Here is a 20526-nt window from a genome sequence, read left to right as displayed (position 1 = left end):
TTATATTAATTACTTCACTTAAAAGAAGAGAATTCAAGCTTCATAAAGACATATCTAACGTGTCTGTGTGAGAAGTATTTGCTGAGTTACAATTCATTTGCGGACGCGTTTCAGAATGGAATTCACTGACAGAGAGGAGGGCGGAATTCACTGACAGAGAGGACGGCAGAACTCGCATCATGTTTATTTTTCTTTATTTGGCGAAAAGCACAACACTTTGTTTTTATTATGAGTATACACAAAAATAATACACACTTAACAGGATCGATTGATGTATAACACAAGCATATAAAATAAAAATTAATATTAGTATTTTGATTTTTTTTTTGCACTGATAAGGAAAAAAACGAGCCTATTGCACCGGCGCGATTGCCGACCTCAGGGGGTTAACCCCCAATGTGGATATTTATTTATTATTGATGGATCTACTTTTTGGGCTTCAAAATCATGTCCTCTATTCACTCCCATTACAAAGCTTGGAAGAGCCAGGATATTATTTAATATAACTCCGATTGTGTTCGTCTGAAAGTAGAAAGTCATATAGTCTACACTGGCGTGCTCCCCCGGAAGAAAGTTTTACATTTATTAATCTGGTGCTCTTTGAGAGTTCAAAATGAAGAGCTCCAACACATCATAAATCATCCACACACCAACCCCGCTCTAACCTATGATATTCTCTGATTTAGATATCTGATCATCACATTACAATTGTTCAAATTCTCAGTGTTAAGCATGATGATATGGTAACATATCGCACTGAAGTAGGTCAAAAGCAAAATTACATTTCCTTAGCCTATAAACACAGGCTTTACTCCCTTCAAACTTAAATTGTCACTGTTTCAATACATCATTGTTTCATGAAAAAACACTTATCAAATTAATTTCTCTTAAGTTTTTGTAGAATTTTAGTTAAAGGGCTCCTGAAATCCGAATGTAAGTTTTTTTAGCTTTTAGTATGAATATGTTAGGCTTAAGGTTATGAATTCAAAACTCTCTCACTTCCGCTAAAATGGATCAGGGAATTCTATGACATCACCGCTTACTTCAGCTTCTCATCACATCTTCTGTCCAATCAAATGCTCTCTAGAATCTAAAGCTCCGCCCCCTCTGCTCGCGGGTGAAAACGTAAAAATATTTTATCAGATGTGCTTTTCGTTTAGACGGCGACGGCGTTTTTGGGGCTTAAAAATGCAAAAAAGTGAAACCACCCTCCAGAGTGGAAATCTTAAAAACGCTCCACCGTCACGTTCCCGTCTAAAGGGTAAAAAGTCTGCAAAAAAGTCTGCTAGACAGTGAAGGCACCGATCTGCTCATTGTGGCTCTCGTTGCGTAGGCGTTTATGTCACAGGAATGCGCCAGTACAGGAAAATAACAAATCTAGTTTATTTGGATTATTTTCGGATTATATTTGGAACAAATTCGGATTATTTTTTTCATACGTTTCCATACGCTTCGCCATGTTGTGTTGAAGGAAGGTTGTACGCAGGCGCACGGACTTGGTGTTGTTGTGTGGCAGTGCTTCACATTGCCACCTAGCTGCCTGGAGTGCATATTACATTGAATTTCACGCACTTTTGAGTCACCATATGCACGCAGATTTCCTCCCCATAACGCTTGTCTAAACGCAGAACTTTTGCGTTTTCTGTTCAGATCGTTTCCGTATAAACATAGCCTGAAAATTAAAGAAAAAGAGTTATGCACGTTCATTGCGTTTTACCAAATGAGAGTTCTGTCTTTATTAAAATCAAAACAGTAATTTATCTCCGGACTTGCGACCCATCCCGCAATTAATTGTAATGTTATTTTGTATTACTTGGCCGGCCCGACACGCGGATTATCTGATGCAATCTGCGCATCACTTTTGTGCGCTCTTGCAGAATGTCCTGAGTACCGCTTCGTAATTCTCTATGCAGGAAAAACCCTGCTGTAGCGACAACTTACTGTAAATTTATGCCACTTTGGCATAGCGATCACTTGAATAAACTGTTATCGCGCTAAAAACTGAAGTCGCTGAAGTTCCGTGGGAACTCATTTGTAGCTGGAAAACTAGCCACAACTGCAGAATCTCGAGGTCATGGAAAGGAAGACGATGAAAATTTAAGTTCTTGTATTTTTGCATTCTGTTGCCACAATTCGGAACGGCACAAATGCGAACCATTTCTTCTTCACTTGTGAGCAACTCCGATCTTCACTCCTCACACACGACGCTCCTCCCACCTGCACACTGCTATTTACCTTTTTCCGGCAACAACTGAGTTCCCACGGGACTTCAGCGCGAGACTACAGCTAGCTGTCTAAAACACTATTTAGGTGGCACAAAGCCACTCTTTATGTATATGCCCCCATAACTGCTGTTTTAGCTGAGTTGGAGCTCTGGACATAAGCTGTAGCAGCTCCGTGTTGCAAGCACCAATCCAGTTAATTTATTTTTTCTTCTATAGACAGTACTCACAAAGGTATAACGATCAAGATTAACTTAAAAATTGTCCGGAGTTCTCCTTTAAAGGGATACTTCAGGATTTAGCATTAAGCTTTGTATTAGTAGAAAACCTGTAGTATTTTCGAATTACCATGCTTTCCACCCTCATATCCCCCTGAGACAAGAGATTTATGTATTTTTTGTCTGGAAAAAATCCTCCGATGACGCAAAATGACGATTTTCTGGCCAGAGGCTAAAGACTACAGCCAGTAGATGGTGTTGTTCCGCATGTTTACAATCCGCCCATAGAGGGTGGGATTTCACTCACAGAATGTACACAGTGTCAGCCGTCTTTCTTTGGAAGCTAAGCTAGCAGGCTCGTTTCTGTGGAGAAAGCTGAATAGTAGGAGAAAGCTCAGTAAGTAGGGGTAAACAACAACATCCTCCTTTTCCCGGACTTGTCCGGCGGGCGAGATCGTTTAAAATGTACGGGATTCAGCTTTTGCGTTCTACGGTCGCCATTCATTGTTTACATGCACATGCACCTTTTGTTTCAATCTAACTGAATTCATTCCGATTGGTGAATCTGAATGTAGTGTTTACATGAACGCTAAACAAGTGATCGGTTGATGTGCGTTTTACCATTGCTAAGAAAATTCCCGCTCCTCCGTGAGCGATGCGAGACCCGGCGCGTCTCAGTAATGAAGCCACCGGCCTCGCGCTGTTCTCCCGCGGCCGTCAGCCTCGTCCTGCTCACCACAGTAAACATGATGAAAGAATGGCGACTGTAGAACGCAAAAGCCGAATCCCGGACATTTTGGCCCTTTTCTAAATCCAGGGATTAAAGTGAAAAAAATTCTTCTGACTGAAATTTTTTTTAGGCCAAGTCATATTCCTTTAACTTTTTAAATAGTCGAGACCAATAGCGTTTTAAGGGGAGACGTTTTAAACCGCTTAATTATTGCCAGTAGGCGCAATAAGTAATATATATTTATATTTAAGTGTTTCCCCTACCATTATATAAGGGGGGCGCCCCGCCCTCCTAACGGCTCCCCCCGCCCCCCTTGGAGGTCAAGTAAATTTGATTTGATTTTCTTTATAGCGACAGATTACAATTTGTTATTTTATAAAAAAAAAAAAAAAAACTAAATGGCCCTTAAGTAATATGTTATTTATCTTATTTCCACGATGGCATGTCTTTTCTGTCTGTGTTTACAATTATCCCAATGAGTGCGCACACTTACACACAAACAAACACTTGCGTCACATACAGTTGAGCACTAGCGGACAGAGAGCGCGCGGCTGGAAATGTGTCGCTGAACTGAAGATGGCAACACTCGCTCTACTGCTAGTAGCAGCCGGAGTAGCTCTCCTGCTCCAAGTCTAACGCCCGTTTCACATATATTTCGTTTGCGGTGAGTATTTTTTTTCCGTACCCATGTTAACAGAGCTTTCACACTGCAGGAGGATGCAGTCCGTCGATGATCGATCTGTTCCAGTTGCGGTGCGTATGCAGTGCAGAGATCGTTTCTGCACCGAGTCTATTTCTGCTGTGCTGCAAACGCTGAATTAAAGTGACAGCGCATGTTTCGTGGTCAAAATGAACACCGATTGACCTGAAAATGTAGTAATTTCACCATAAGTGCGATTAATTAAATAAAATGTAGTAATCTCATAAATTTATTTAATTACTACTTTTTTCACTTTAAGACTGAGTTAAAGCAAGGAAAACTACAATTTACCTCAACAAGGCGACATAATGAACAACACTCGTCTTATTCGTGGAGGTGGAAAAACAAGTTCTTTGTGACATGCAAGATTTATTGTATTAAAATTTAAATACAAAAGATTTTAATATAAGTACATGGTTAAATATTTTACCACTTGCTTGAGCATCTTAATATATAATTATATAGAAGTAATGTATTGAATAATACATTGTTTAAATTGTGTTTACGTGAACGCGCGTTCACAGCAGTGGTGCGTCTGACAGGATTATTCTCTCCAATAAATGCATCATAGAAATAAAAACTTCTCATAAAAAAAGCCCATTTAAAATGTATATATATATTGGTTAGTATTTATAAATCTTTTTTTAGTTGTTAGTTAAAAAATAAAACTATTGAAGCTCTGGTCCATTAATATTAACAAATACTTCTATAAATTTAACAAAGGTTATTTGCAAAAGTCAATTTTAAAAAGATTTAAATATGTTTATTTATTTTTTTAAAGAGATATCTTATGTTAACATTTTTTAACTTTTACAAACCATTACCCTCCCAGACAACCAATTTATGTGACAGATAGATAGATAGATAGATAGATAGATAGATAGATAGATAGATAGAGATAGATAGATAGATAGATTGACAATCTGTGTCAATTTTCCCCAAACCAACCAACCAACCAACCAAGGGGAAACACTGATATATATAGGCAAATTTGTTATAATTTGCCTATATATAAAAATGTGTTATAATTTGCCTATATATATATATATATATATATAGACAAATTATAACAAATTTTTAACACACACAAGTACTTTTCCCCTTTACTTAACATAAATTGTAAGAATGTGACTAATAGTAAAGACTAGTACTAATAAATAAACATTAGGCCTATGCTAAAGCTATTAAATAGCAGTCCCAAACTAGTTTTTGTTAATACAATGTTGGTATGAGCCACTACAGTCATTTAAAAATATTAAAAATAACACAAAGAAAAATAGTGGCATTTTGGGGTTAATATGGAAACGACAGTTACCATGGTGACACAATATTAACAATAACTGTTAATGAAACATGGAAACTGCTCCTGGTGAATAGAATGAAATCATACCTGCATTTATTTTATTTCGTGTAATTTACAACGTAACGGCGTTATGCTCGTAGTTTCTTTTGCACTTGATCAGTGAGGCGATACAGCGCGCGCCGCCGCATTTGCGCGTGCAATTGAGTGTGCGCTACGAGAACAGGATAACGGCTGACGGGACAAGACAGTCCGTTTTTCTGAGGTGAAAAACTAATTCAGCGTACACTTATGTCACTGCCTGGTAGTTCCTATTGTGCTGGGTTTTCTGAAGTAACGTTAGTCATGATTCGCCTCTCATAACATGCTCTAAACACGCGCGCAGAGTGGAATAGGAGGAGCGGGGAGCAAGGATTACAGCGCAAATTTGAACTATATCGATATATGCGATATGGTCTAATTCCATATCGCATTTCAAAAATATATCGATATATCGCCCTACCTGCATTATAAGTGTGTCCATGGTAACTGAAATATCTACCTCAGCGCTCAGTTGTAGCCTGACATGCACTTTCCGTGAGCGGTAATTGAAAACCCGGAGTGGATCATGAGCGGAGTGATTACAGAGTGCTTAGAGTGGAGAGAGGAACGTGCTTTTGCTCCACTCCAGGCTTTGATCACATCCCCCTCAGCAGGGTGAATACACCTCGTCTTTCCTATTCAAACTAAAATTAAGACATTTATTACACTATTTGAGAAATGAAAGCCTATTTACGGCCTTAAAATTATGAAAAGTGAATTTAAGACTTTAAGGACAGACTGGAACCCTGCAATTGACGGAAATCCGTCGTAGCGACGGAGAACTTTAATCCCTGTAAATCACTGGCAAACTCATCACGTAGGCTAGCCTTGTTGTTTTCAACTACGCACTCTTACCGGTAGGCGTGGCCTCCTAAGGCAGCGAAGCAAGTGCATTCTGGGAGTTGTTGTCTTTCATCCACATAAGCCAAAAATAAATTTTCTGGCTTTTCTCAGTCTAGAAAGCTCCAAATTCAAAAATTTCTTCACATTTCTTCTACTTAAATGACCTATTTTACACATTCATCTTCCCAGAGGTGAAGTATCCCTTTAAGCAGTGGGGTTACACGAGCCTGCTTAAATGCTGTGGGAAAGGTACCAGTGTGAAGAGAGGTGTTTATGATGAGTGTGAGTGCGGGTACAACCGAAGATGAAATGGCTTGAAGTAGGTTAGTGGGAATAGGATCAAGCGGACAGGTGGTAGGGCGATTGGAAAGGAGGAGATTGGAGACCTCTACCTCTGAAAGTAGAGAGAAGGAAGGTAGAAAGTGTGTGTTAGCTGGTAAAATGTGTGTGTCAGTTTGTGGATTGGTAAATTGGCCGCTGATGGCGGTTGTTTTATTTATAAAGAATGTAGCAAAATCATCAGCTTTTAGTGCTGATGAAGGAGGAGGAGGGTTGAGAAGAGAGGAGAATGTTTTGAAAAGCATGTGAGAGTCTGAAGAATTGTTAATTTTGTTGTGATAGTAAGTCATTTTAGCAGTGGAGATATTAGCAGAGAAGGAAGAGAGGAGGGACTGATAAAGACCAATGTCAGTAGGATCTTTTGATTTGCGCCACTTCCTCTCTGCACCCCTGAGTTTCGAAAGATGTTCACGGAGAACATCAGATAACCAGGGGGCAGAGGGTGTGGCGCGGGCTGACCTGGAGGAAAGTGGGCAGAAGTTGTCCAAGCAGTTGCACTGTTAGTATCTAGTGTTGAGAGCTGATCAGGTGGAGGAAGTGTGGATGAGACCAGAGAGGATAGACGAGAGGGTGAGAGTGAGCGAAGGTTTCGCCGAAAGGTGACCTGTGGAGGAGTGTGTGTTGTGTTCTGTGGCAGGTTGATGTTGAGAGTGAGGAGGAAGTGATCTGAGGTGTGCAATGGAGTGACCAGTGTATTGTCAGTGGAGCAACAGCGTGTGTAAATAAGGTCCAATTTATTACCTGATTTGTGAGTAGCCGCAGTAGATACTCGCTTGAGGTCGAATGAAGCAAGCAGAGTGTGGAAATCAGCAGCCTGAGGTTTTTCTAGGTGGATGTTGAAGTCTCCAAGAACTATGAGAGGAGTACCATCCTCAAGGAAGGATGAGAGTAGCACATCAAGCTCCTCCAAGAAACTGCGGAGCTGCCCTGGGGGACGATATACAAATACAAAATGCAAAAAAAAAAAAAAAAATTAATAGGGCTTGTGATGGTAATTGAATGTGATTCAAATGAGCTGTTGTCACACAGAGGTGGTAAATGATCAAATTTCCAATCGTTTGAGATGAGCAGACCAGTGCCTCCACCCCTACCAGTCAGGCGAGATGTGTGTGAGAAAGTGAAATTAGTGGAGAGGGCAGCCGGTGTGGCAGTGTCCTCTGGTCTGATCCAGGTCTCAGTCAGGGCCAGTAGGCTGAGACTAAAATGACTAGAAATAGATGTAATGAAATCAGCTTTGTTTACAGCAGACTGGCAATTCCAGAGGCCAATAGGAAAAGAGAATATAGTACCCGAAGACACCGGAAAGGTATGCAGGTCGTTAGGATTGGACTGCCTCCGACATGTGACTAGGCCTGTCGCGATAGTCGATAAGTCAATTAATCGCACGATAAAAAAAAATGACCTCGATAATTTTTCCGGCCGCGATAATTCCATTTGCATGCTTTTTCCTCGTCTCTCTCTCTCAGTCTCTACCAAAGAGACTGGATGACCACTCTCGGTTCTTTAGCGTATAGGAGGAGTGAACTCTCTTGTCAGTTGCATGGTCTTTGTGTGGGGAGGCGGCGCGCGGCGCTTGTCAGTCACATGGTTTTTGTGTGGGAAAGCGCCGGCGGGACTGTTTGCGGCGACTGCCGGGAGAGAGAGAAGACGCTAGTTGTGAGTTGCGACAGTGAGCCCGATCACATGAAAATGCGTATCTATACCACGAATGTTATTTCTCGTGCCATTTATACGCCAAAAATAGTTTTTGCGTGCATATGATACGCTCTTTATGGCGTGTAATACGCACGCACTCCTCACCCCTAAACCTAACCAAGTATTTTCAGTGTGTGGCATACACGCAATAAAGCGCGTCTCCGTCTTCCCGACAGTACACAATCACTTGACAAAGTAACAGTGCAAAATTGTGCGATATGGCTTGTTGAGGCTTTTTTTTTGTTTTGTTTACAAAGGTCCTAACTGTCAGTTTTGCCTGTTATGGAATGTATCACTATTTATGCCTAATGTCTAAAGCCTAATGTTTAATATTTTTTGAAGTGCAATTTTGTTTATATCCATTTTATTTATTAACAGACATTTATTTTGTTAACAGACACTAAGAGTCCATTGCTTTTATTGTTTTTGGTTGTTTTGTTCATTTTTTTGGATATTTAAAATGTTTTCCGTTTTCAATGTTTAATATTCTTTAGAAATAAAAGTTTATAGATCGTTGAAAAGGTGTACCTGCATTATTATGCCATTATAATTATATTAAATGAAAATGGTCTCAGAACGACAATATTATTGTTTATCGCGATAATTTCTTGGACAATTTATCGTCCAGCAAAATTTGTTATCGTGACAGGCCTACATGTGACATTTGATTTACGTATGTTAGTAATGGTAGGGATTTGAAAACAAGGGATTTGTAAGACGGGTCACAAACAGAAAGATCAGATGAAGAGTTGTGTACTTTCTACTTTTCTTTAAAAAATAACATTTTTATGAAAAAATTAAATAATTATCGATACCGAACAATATGAAACATTATATCGTGATTATTTTTTTTGCTATATCGCACAGCCCTAATTGGTGTCCAAATTATGACACTATTGTATATTTTTTAATGTATTCATATTACATTACATAATTGTCGTTGATCAAATATATGTAATAGTTCTCACTATTTGTACTGACTAAGTCCTAAACGAAGTCTAGTACTGGTTGCTAATACAGCGAATTAAGTTTAGACGTGTGCCCGTGCAGCCTGACACAAAACAAACGGAGAGTTCAGTAATGTTACTATTATCTAGCGGGTTTATTTTCCTCCATATACCATACAGCAGCAATATCTTAACTCATAATATGTAACCAAAACAACAAACCGCATTGCTCACCACAAAGGCAAGGCACAAAAGCACAGTCGAAAACTGTTTGCTTCCCAAATCAGCAACACCTGTGTCTGGGTTTCCTCTTATTTAAATTACCTATCCAGGCTGATCCGAGATCAGATAAGCCACAAAGCACATACAGCCCCCTAGTGGCACAGGACAAAATTACACAAAATACAAAATGAATATGGCTCATACACTATTAAAATATGGTATTTGTATATAATGTTTTAAAAATAATAATTGAAGATCAATGTACCTCATTCATGTAAATTTTCAGGGACGTATAATTTATAAAAAGGCATAAAAATGATTGTAATATTTATAGCAGTTGTTTACTTTGTTACATTATGGTTCACTTTTACGTCCTTTCAATTCATATATCTCTTGGAATTGTTTTGATGTACTGAAAATGAAATAACCTTTTCTCTTTGATTTCAGACCTGATGGAAGAGAGCGAGGAGAGTGAAAAACTGAGTGAAGTGGAGGAGGAACATCATGTCAAACCTGGAGAAAAACCTTTGCGCTCAAAGACTAAAAATACATTTTTAAAGAAAAGAAGTGCCAAGAAATCTTTCACCTGCACTCAGTGTGGAAAGAGATTCACATGCAAACATAATCTTGAGTGTCACATGAGGATCCACACCGGAGAGAAGCCGTTCACATGTGATCAGTGCGGGAAGAGCTTTACAAACAAACATCATTTTGAACGTCACATGAGAATCCACACCGGAGAGCTGTTCAAATGTGATCAATGTGGAAAGAGTTTCACGTGCAAATATAGTCTTGAGCGTCACATGGAAATCCACTCCGGAGAGCTGTTCAAATGTGATCAGTGTGGAAAGAGTTTCACATGCAAACATAATCTTGACCGTCACATGAAAATCCACAACAGAGAGAAGCCGTTCACATGTGATCAGTGTGGGAAGAGTTTCACAACCAAACAACTTCTTGATGTTCACATGCGAGTTCATACTGGGGAGAGACCGTTCACATGTCATCTATGTGGAAAGAGATTTACATTAAAAAATCATCTTAAAGTCCACATGAGAGTTCATACTGGAGAGAAGCCGTACACATGTGACCAGTGTGAGAAGAGTTTCACATGCAAACATACCCTTGAGCGTCACTTGAGGATCCACACAAGAGAGCTGTTCACTTGTGATCAGTGCGGGAAGAGCTTTACAAACAAACATCGTCTTGAGCGTCACATGAGAATCCACACCGGAGAAAAGCCGTTTAATTGTGATCAGTGTGGAAAGAGTTTCACACGTGAAGACAGTTGTGAGATTCACATGAGAATTCACACTGGAGAGAAGCCGTTCTCATGTGATCAATGTGGGAAGAGTTTCAGGCGATCATCACACCTTAAAGAACACATGAAAATCCACACTGGAGAGAAGCCGTTCACATGTGATCAATGTGGAACAAGTTTCTCACATAAACATACTCTTAATGTTCACATGAAGAGCCACACCGGAGAGAAGCCGTTCTCATGTGATCAATGTGGCAAAACATTTCTTAGGTCATCAGAGCTGAAGACACACCTGACAGTTCATACGAAGGAGAAGCCGCATTCATGTTCTGTGTGTGGAAAGAGTTTTTCACTGTTGCACACTTTACATACACATCAGAAAATTCACACTGGTGTGAGAGAGTACATGTGCTTTAAGTGTGAAAAGACTTTTACTACAGCAAACTGTTTAAAACGGCACCAGAGGATCCACACTGGAGAAAAACCTTACAAGTGTTCACACTGTGACAAGAGATTCAATCATTCATCACATCTGAAAAGACATGAGAGGATCCACAGCAGAGAGAAGCCGCACACGTGTGATCAGTGTGGGAAGAGTTTCTCTATTAAAACTCACCTGAAGCTACACCTGAAGATCCATGCAGTGGAGAAACCACATCAACACAGTCTGAGATCAGTGTAAGTTGTTCGTCTTTATGTACTGAGCAACAAAATCTGGAATCTTGAAGTTAGTTTGGCTTGTGTGCTTTTCCTGCAGCAGCTTCACCATGTAACCTTGATTTTTCATATGCATTTAGTCCATAGAAATTGTATTTACTGGTAGATGTTATGTAAGGGATAATGTAGAGCGAGGCGGTTGTTATAGCGAATACAACCCCGACAGGTAGAATTCGCTATAACAGCCGCCTCGCTCTACATTATCCCACTTATTACATGGCTACCTACCAAATAAATCAATAATTTGACCCAAAATTTATTTAAAAACGATTGTATTGCTTCCGCTAAAGAAAATAGTCCGTTCCGTCTCTACGGTTAGAATCCTGCGTCCATAGCAACGCTCTGTTTTTCATGGCAACGGTGTGTTATACTTAGCAGTGGTCTGATATCAAGAAATAACACACCGCATTCTACATTAGAATTCAACCAAGCCATGTAATAATGGTAGATGTTATACATATGTATACAGATGTATGTAGACATCTGTATGGACATATTGGTAGATGTTTTCTCATTTACAAAACAAGTGTACAACAGAAATTTGGCATTTATCACACACCTGATTCAACTCATCAGCTCATTAAACCATGTGATAATGAGCTGATGAATTGAATCAGGTGTGTTTGATTAGGGAGAGAAAGAAAACGTGCAGTGCTGGGGGTCCTTCAGGAGCAGGGTTGAAGAACACTGATCTAGAGTGTCATGACCAAACTAGTGACTTATAACACAAATCATCTTCATGGCATTAAAATAGATCATAACCGGCTCAGCAGTTGTTGACCAGATTTGATGGGATTAAAATGACTATTGAACTCATCAGTGATCTTGACTTTGAGCTTAACTTTTCATTTCATATTTGTCTCTCATTTGAAATCTCACATGATATAATGTTTTTTGTTTTTAGACCTGATGGACGTGAACAAGAAAGGAAAAACAGAAGCCAAAAAATCTGTCTCCTGCCCTCAGTGTAAATCAAGTCTGAAGATTCACATGAGAGTTCACACTGGGAAGAAGCGGCTCAGGCTTTCACTCTGAAATCACATCTTACATGATTATACTGTACTGGATGAGAACTCAAATACTGCTATACTTCACATTAGCATCCATTTTGTGTCATCGCTCTTTTAACATCTCATTTCAGTAAACCACTTATCAACTCAGCTTGAGTAACAGTGAAATTTACAATACTCACTTTATCTCTGGACGCACACAACTTTAAACACTGAAAGGAACATAAGGATGATCATATAACTGCTTTCAGTGAGGGAATTGCACGGCTCGTTTAAGCTGAAGATGACAGCTCATGCCAGACTGGATCATACATCCACGCCATAAATCAGTGTCATTAGTGAGACTTTCACACAACGTCACTGTGTGTTTCAGTGCTGGAAACTATGAAAGATTCTTGTAATACTAATATGTTACGCAGTTATCAACATGTCATATACACGATCATTTCAATCTTCCAAGTACTAATTTATAGAGCCCAAACATGGTATGGGTTGAGGTTACATTGATCGTTGGTTCTATTATAAAATACACAGTATCAAAACAATGGTATTCAAAACATTACACAAGACAGTAAATTATAACACACAGTGTCCTGGGATGCATGCTCATTTATAGATCAGTTCGTAGATAAATGAATGCAAGGGAAGTCTGTTTTAAGGTCTGTAGGTTCTAATGACAGGGGCCCTGACCACATTCTTAACAGCAATAAAACCAACTTATCTGACCGTAGTCAGGGTAACCGAGAATCTTCTTTCCTTTGTTGGGGGGGATGGGACGATATGTCCCAGAGTGAGTTAAATATAACAAATAATTGTGATTTGTCTCAGTTGTTACAACAGTAGGAACAAAGAAAGGCCCTAAGAAAAAGAACATCTTTAAACATTGGTTTAAACCATAAAAAGGGACAGAAAACGGTAAGGTACATGTCCTACATATCTCCTCATTCATCCAGGGAACTGTGCGCTCACAGTGGAAACTGCACCTGGAATAACAGCCAATGTAATCTCACCCACTAACACAGAAACAGACATCTGGGTGATACCTCAACCAATTTACATCAAGTTTGGACTCTACGAGTTCAGAACGCTGCCGCAAGGACTTTGAGAAAGGTTTGGAAAGGAAATAAAGCATTTCCAAGGTTCTATAGACACTCTTTCATTTAACTGTGTATTTTGGGACAAATCCACAAGCTCCAGATGGTGGAAAGGTGGGACGTGATGGATGGACACTTGGAATGCAACGACCCAGTTTGTCTCACTGTGAGGCAGGAGGAAGTAGGAAGGCGGGAATTAGTATTCGCCTTCCCAACTGGAAGGTTAGCTTATATTTATGTGTCACATGGTCGGGTGATCAGACCGGCAATGGGCTACGTCTTCCACTGGTATCTTTCCGCTCGCAGTGGGGGAAAACTGGATCGCTTTCCACCAGTTACAGAGCCGCACTGAGACTGAGAAACATCTTCCCAAAGGCCTTGGCATTAGGTTGTTGTTATATTAGATTGATATTTGTGTATAGACTGTATCTAGGGTCAGCATATACAGATATAAACATTAGACATGTTATCTGTATTCATTGTACATTCATTGCTTCATCCAATCCGTTGCTCATCTACTTGGAATTCATTGTTATCATCCAGTTGTGTAGTTTGTAGTTTCTGTTTGATTATTGATTCAATTTTCATAGTAGTTTAGTCATTTTCCTTTGTAGTATTTAGTGAGTGTGATATTTCTCTCATGTGTATATATATATATATTTTTTTAATAAATACATTTTTATTGCAACTGTGTCACTCTTGTGTTGGTAATCAGAGGCTCTACAAGCTCACCAGAATCTCACTAAATCCTTCAGATTGATCAGATGATGAACTTCCTATAATGTATATAATTCTAATTCTTTCAACAATCTTCCATGATTGTTCTTCATTGTCAAGGTGAAATTCCTCAGTTGGTGCCCTGTAATAAAGGAAGGAATCATCTGAAACTCTCACACTTGCCTTAGTGTGACCAAAAACTAAATTAATACTAATATAGACTATAAATCACTACAACACCAACATTTTCACTAGTGCACTGAGGCATCTTCTCCATTGACCAAGAACCAGTGAGTTCTATGAAAATATTTGCAATGCACTGTGCCCTAATATAGATGGTATTACAGTTTTTTACAATCGCTATGACAATTCTTTCAATACTTTTAACAACTTTCCTAAACTCTTAACACACCAACACACCTACAACACACAATTGGCAAAACAGTTAATTTCATGCTCAAAATCACACACTGTAAACTAAACTCCAACACTAATTTTCTAAATACAATAAGGCCACATTTACACATAGCCGGGTATTTAGAGAAACTAATATTTCTCCCCCTCCGTTTTCAAAAATAACATCGTGCACATCGTTTCAAAAAAAGTTGTCGTTTACATCAACCCGCATAAATACGCCATCGAGCAACATCATAATTATGCCAAACCTATGGGCGGCAGTGTAGGGAGAAGGATAAAGCCATGCAAGCCAATCAGAATCCTCAAAATCGACAACAACGAATAGCAAGAGCGACTTCCAGTTCCTTTCAAAACAACAGACATGGCGCGAGATTCGTTTGTGCGGACAGACAGCGAAGCAAATGCAAACAGGCCAAAAGCGTTTGCACAAAAGTAAAAATGAGTACCACTTTAACAGCGTCCATGATCAAATAGTAGCCAATCAAACTCTAAACATAGGGCGCTCACATGACGTAAGCATTTTCTGGCGCATAATGTGACGTTTGAGAACCTAAAACCCAGTTTCTCCCAGTTGACACGGCAACACATAACCGGCGTTTTCAGAAATCTCCACTTTGGCCGGAGTTTTTAGAAATAATCGTTTTCTGGGATAAAAACGGCGTTTTCGTGTAAATGACAGGCCAAAACGCAGGGAAATATCTGCGTTTTACCATCGTGTAAATGGGGCCTAATACACTATGCCTACCAAAACACTGCAAACATGTCTCAAAATCAAATAACATAGCCGTCCAACAGGAAGATTTAGTCAATCATAGCACAATGTCATAAAAACACTAACATCAGATGGAATTACAGAAACTGCATTATTGTATACGTGTCAGGTCTGCCCTTATACAACAGACAGTATATTGTATTGATCATAGATTGTGTTTTGCACTGCAGTTTCTTTTGAAGCCTCTCTACATTTTTGTTTTGTTGGGTTTACTGTAGGTCTTTTGCTGCAGAAATTCAATAAAAAAAGACCCATCTCAGAGTGCTTTATAGAATGTACGGTTACCGTATACCATATGGTCATGCGATTGAAAGAAACTCAACACCTGAGTGTGTTTCCTAGATGGGAATCAGCTGTGATTTATATTATTGCATAATTGTTTCTCAGTAACAATAGGATAAAATACAGGGGATATATTTGTGTTTCAATTCACAATATAAACAGCTGTTTACCTTGACTTTAGCCTGTTAGGTTCAGAACATGGTGTTATCTGTTCTGACACACATTGTTAAAGCATCGGTAAATTTGGCAGTAAAAATCCATTTTTTTTCCACACACCTGATGCAAGAAGTAGCAACGAGAAATGTGTTAATAGTATAGCTTTCATAGACGGATGTAGTGCTAACTGTGTTAAGAGTTTTGGAAAATTGTTAAAGGGATACTCCACTTTTTTCGGAAATATGCTCATTTTACATCTCCCCCAGAGTTAAACAGTTGAGTTTTACCGTTTTAGAATCCATTCAGCCGAACTCCGGGTCTGACGGTACCACTTTTAGCATAGCTTAGCACAGATCATTGATTCTGATGAGTCCAGTAGCATTTCTTTCAAAATGACCAAAGAGTTTCAATATTTTTTCTATTAAAAACTTGACTCTTCTGTAGTTAAACCGTGTGCTAAGATCGACGGAAAATGAAAAGTTGCGATTTTCTAAGCCTATATGACTAGGAACTACTCTCATTCCAGCGTAATAATCAAGGAACTGTGCGGCTGTACCATGAGTGCAGCAGGCGTAATGATATGACGCAGCGCCTGAAAATAGGTCTAATAGGTTAGACAAACTTAGTCCCGGTCACGTTGGAAGAAGTTACCGAGCTGGGGACTATTTTCAGGCGCTGCGTCATATCATTACGCCTGCTGCACTCATGGTACAGCCGCACAGTTCCTTGATTATTACGCCGGAATGAGAGTAGTTCCTAGCCATATAGGCTTAGAAAATCGCAACTTTTCATTTCCCGTCGATCTTAGTACACGGTTTAACTACAGAAGAGTCAAGGTTTAAATAGGAAAAATATTGAAACTCTTTGGTCATTTTGAAAGAAATGCTACTGGACTCATCAGAATCAATGATCTGTGCTAAGCTATGCTAAAAGTGGTACCGTCAGACCCGGAGTTCGGCTGAATGGATTCTAAAACGGTAAAACTCAACTGTTTAACTCTGGGGGAGATGTAAAATGAGCTTATTTCCGAAAAAAGTGGAGTATCCCTTTAAAAGTATTGAAAAATCTGTAATCTGCAATCGTAAAAATAAAAAAAAAACTATAGCAGTACTTCTGGAGCAAAACACTGGAGAACACATTGTGCAATGCAAGACAAAGAACTGAATAAACTGAGTGCTATATATAAACAGGCAAACAAAGGGAGCTAAATGAAACACAGGTGAACTTAATTAGTGACTAACAGACTATCATGGTTAACTTGTAGCTCAACATGAGTTCCTATAAGAGCAGCCAAAAGGAACATTCTCTCAACCCCAGGTCAGGACTGCACACGGATTAAGCGTTGTAGTATTTTTGTGACTGCAATATTCAGGCTCCACACGGATTGAGGACGACTTTTCAGCTGTACGGTAGTGCACCTGTGCTGTTTTAGGCTTGTTTTGTTTTTTTCTTCATTCCATTTTCTCCATCAACTGACTTGATTTAGTACAACTAAAAAAAGTTTAGTTTAAGCAAAAGTATAGATATTGTCTTTTATTTTACCTGTCCTTGTGAAAAATATCAGAATCAAAAAATCTTAACTTTATATTTAATATTGAATAACATGTAGGCTACAACAGATCAAATTAAGTGTACTTTAAAGCACAACAAAAAGATTTTTAAAACATAATGTACTTTAAAGTAAAACTCTTAGTTTGGCATTACTTTTTTTTTTTTTTTTTAAAGTGTACATGTACTTAATGTCACTCCTGCCAGCAGAAGCCCTATCATGGCCACCAGAGGGCACTTCTCCCTAGACCTTTTCCATTTCCATGAACCTTTGCCTGGACTCATTTTAGTGTGATTACATCCACCTGTATGTCATTGGTTTGTATCATAGGAACTTTGGCTGGCAGGTGTGACGCTTATGAAAGTGTATGTGTGTACACTTAAGTGGCTTTTTATAATTCATCAGTGTTATTATCTGCAAGTTTTATTTATTATTATTATTATTATTATTATTATTATTATTATTATTGTACTTTCAAGATACTACAGATACACATCCAATACCAATAAGCTAATTTTTTATTTTATTATTTTCACAAGGGTACATAGCAATTCAAGAGTTTTCTTGACCGCAACATGGTGTCGGCCCCCATCTGGTACACCTGGATTACACACGGCCCAGATGTGGGCCGGATCTGGTTGCTGTCTGGGTTCTTGTATGGTTTTTCCATTGCAAACTAATCTGGTTGTGCTATTTTTATCTAATGCAACTTCCATTCTCAAAGCTCCCTGCAACAAAGCTTTGACCTTTTATCAAAAATATTACGTTCTTAAACCAAATGGCATGATTTCACTGAATCCACTTTTCATTGTAGGCTTTAAAGATCAACATGGAGAAAATCATCCTAATATTCCCTCTGATATTGCTGGTGCTGCATATACAAGGAGGAGAGTTCCACAAGGAGGAGTGTTTGCCTGCCGAAGCTCCACAGCCGGAAGTCGTGGAGTTCGACAACACCATCTATGCCACTTGTGAAGTAACTCCCAGCTCTAATTTGCCACGTAACCAGCCAAAGATCTTTGGGCAAATCCTCTTCAAGCAGGTCTTCCCCAATGGAGATTTAGAAGTGAAAATCAACCTCCGTGGTTTGCCTGCCATCGATCGCCAAGAGCGTGCCATGCACATCCATCAGTATGGAGACCTCAGTCAAGGCTGCATCACTGTTGGTCCTCATTATAATCCAAACGGCGTTGACCACCCTCATCATCCTGGAGACCTGGGCAACTTTGCTTCCGAGAAAGGAGTTATAAGGCAGTTCCTGACGCTTCCAGACGCCAAGCTCTTTGGGCCTTATTCCATTCTGGGACGTGCGGTGGCGGTTCATGAGAAGGAGGATGATCTGGGAATGGGTTCAGATGAGGAGAGTAAACTCAGTGGGAATGCTGGACCGATAATTGCTCTCGGTGTGATTGGTATTACTACTCCAAGTCTGTGGCAGAAGACTGAAGTGCCCCCCAAGAAAATATGTGGAGGAAGGCACTGAGAGTCAAAGATGAGGGAGTCGGATATGGTGGAAGGCCAGATTCAAATGGGATAATCATGATTTTCCTTGTGTATTCTTTGTATGTGTCCTACATTAAAGTATATTTCATAACCTGAACATTCCCATGTTTTTTTTTCTTGGTCTTTTCAGAGGCTTTTTGGCCAAAGCTTCCAATAGTAAATGCACTCCTAAAAATAAATGTAGGGTGAATGCAGGCAAAGTGGGCCGTTTAGTTTGATTTACTGTGCTAAATGGGTTAACACTTTCAGAGCATGACAATGGCCTTTAATTAAAGATACACTATTTCTTTAAATGATACAATGGTTTAGGTTGATGCAATATGACACTGGAGGGTGTGGCTAGATCTCAAGGGAGGACACCCTTATTGTTCAAGGTAGACATAACCTCTGACATAAGATTTTATTTTTGAAATTATAAGGTTTCTCGCTAATTGTCAACAAATGGGTATATTATTCTGATAGTTTGTTAGTACAGTTAACAGGGAATCAAAATGCAAAAAAATTTCTTGGTTTTCTTGTAAGGTGTTTAAAGCTAGAATATGTAAGATTTTTGTAATAACCAAAAATCACTTGCAAAGTGTGATATATTTCCTGCAGTTGTGTACTTCCAGTATCCCAAAAGTTCCCAAAGATTTTTAATTTCAGAGAAATTCCAATTTTAAATCAAAGCTGCAAGCAGCATTTATCGGGGTTCAAGTATTTAAGGCCTTTAAGCACAAATGCATAAAAAGACTAAGTTTTATTTGGCAACCATTTAACCACTGACATCATACATGGAAAAGACCATTTCCAGCCAATTTAACATAGGAAATATATGGTTTTCAAAGCTTTTTTAACAGTTATAGCGCCACCTATGGTCCGATCTCCATAAAATTGTGCATGCTTGTTTACAATGTTATTTCACATATGCTCACCAATTTTCATTAAGTTCTGAGTTTTCGTTTAGGATTTATAGGCTTTCGAGTGAATTTTGCCACGCCCATTTTCTAAATGACCGTGTTATAGCCGTCCAAATGCAAAAGTTTTAGCACTTCGTGCTTTAACCCCTAATAATGGCTCGTCCATGTTCACTTGTCGCCTGTCAATGACATAATATCCGCGTTATCCCTGGTTTCCGCTCGTACTGCCATAGTAACCATGGCAACAACTGCGTTACGTCTAGCGGCACGCTCATGGAGTTGTTTCATTCAAACATTATGGACCATGGCAAGCAGACTTTGGGACAAAAGGAGAACTAAAACGAGGATCAATATCGGCGTGGTGTTTTCAAGATCCCGCAAACTTTGACTTGACAGAGACGTCTTGCATGTACTTTATTAGACAGTTGAGCAAATGTTCAAAACCCGCATGGTGTTATCTGTTCTGACACACATTGTTAACGCACACTTTTACACTGAATGTTTGCTGCTTCAATCCAGATGAGTACGTTGTTAGGCTATTGACTGTATGTAGGGTGACCACCCGTCCCGCATTGCGTTGTACCGCACAGCATTTTCACCCCTTGTCCCGCACGTCGCATATTGAGAAAATGTCCCGCATTTTCATCAGTCTGTCGGTTTTTAATGATCATATTAAGAAAACGTGCATGCTTTCTTTTGCCTTTTTAAGAAAGCATTTTCTTTATTATTTTTGCGGCATAGTTTTTCACCTATATTTAACAGCGCTTCCTCAGAAGTAGGCTACAAATACAACCGCCTTCTTTTAAATCCTATCCAATGGTTGAAAGTAAAGGAGTAAACACGGTCACTAGT

The 20526-nt window shown here is 39.2% G+C and overlaps 2 protein-coding genes across 3 annotated transcripts in view; both read left to right on the top strand.

The window, feature by feature from the left end:
- Positions 1 to 13984, top strand: part of LOC311302558 (uncharacterized protein) — a 56658-nt gene extending 42674 nt beyond the window's left edge. For both annotated transcript variants that reach the window (XM_084428541.1, XM_084428542.1), the window contains exons 2-3: positions 9745 to 11236; positions 12180 to 13984. In XM_084428541.1, coding sequence (XP_084284667.1) covers positions 9745 to 11236; positions 12180 to 12246 — 1559 coding nt within the window. In that variant the 3' untranslated portion in view covers positions 12247 to 13984. The remainder of the gene's footprint in view (positions 1 to 9744; positions 11237 to 12179) is intronic.
- Positions 13985 to 16933: 2949 nt separating this feature from the next.
- Positions 16934 to 18776, top strand: LOC311298435 (extracellular superoxide dismutase [Cu-Zn]-like). Its single transcript, XM_084421346.1, has 2 exons — positions 16934 to 17127; positions 18087 to 18776. Exon 2 carries the CDS (start codon positions 18102 to 18104, stop codon positions 18753 to 18755), a length of 654 nt encoding a protein of 217 aa, XP_084277472.1. The 5' UTR covers positions 16934 to 17127; positions 18087 to 18101; the 3' UTR covers positions 18756 to 18776.
- The last annotated feature ends 1750 nt before the right edge of the window (positions 18777 to 20526 follow it).

The sequence above is a fragment of the Rutilus rutilus genome (assembly GCF_951802725.1).
Source record: "Rutilus rutilus genome assembly, chromosome: 1".
In the NCBI taxonomy this organism is placed as follows: Eukaryota; Metazoa; Chordata; class Actinopteri; order Cypriniformes; family Leuciscidae; genus Rutilus; species Rutilus rutilus.
Note: the sequence above shows the minus strand (reverse complement) of the source record. Positions and strands in the feature narration are given on the sequence as shown.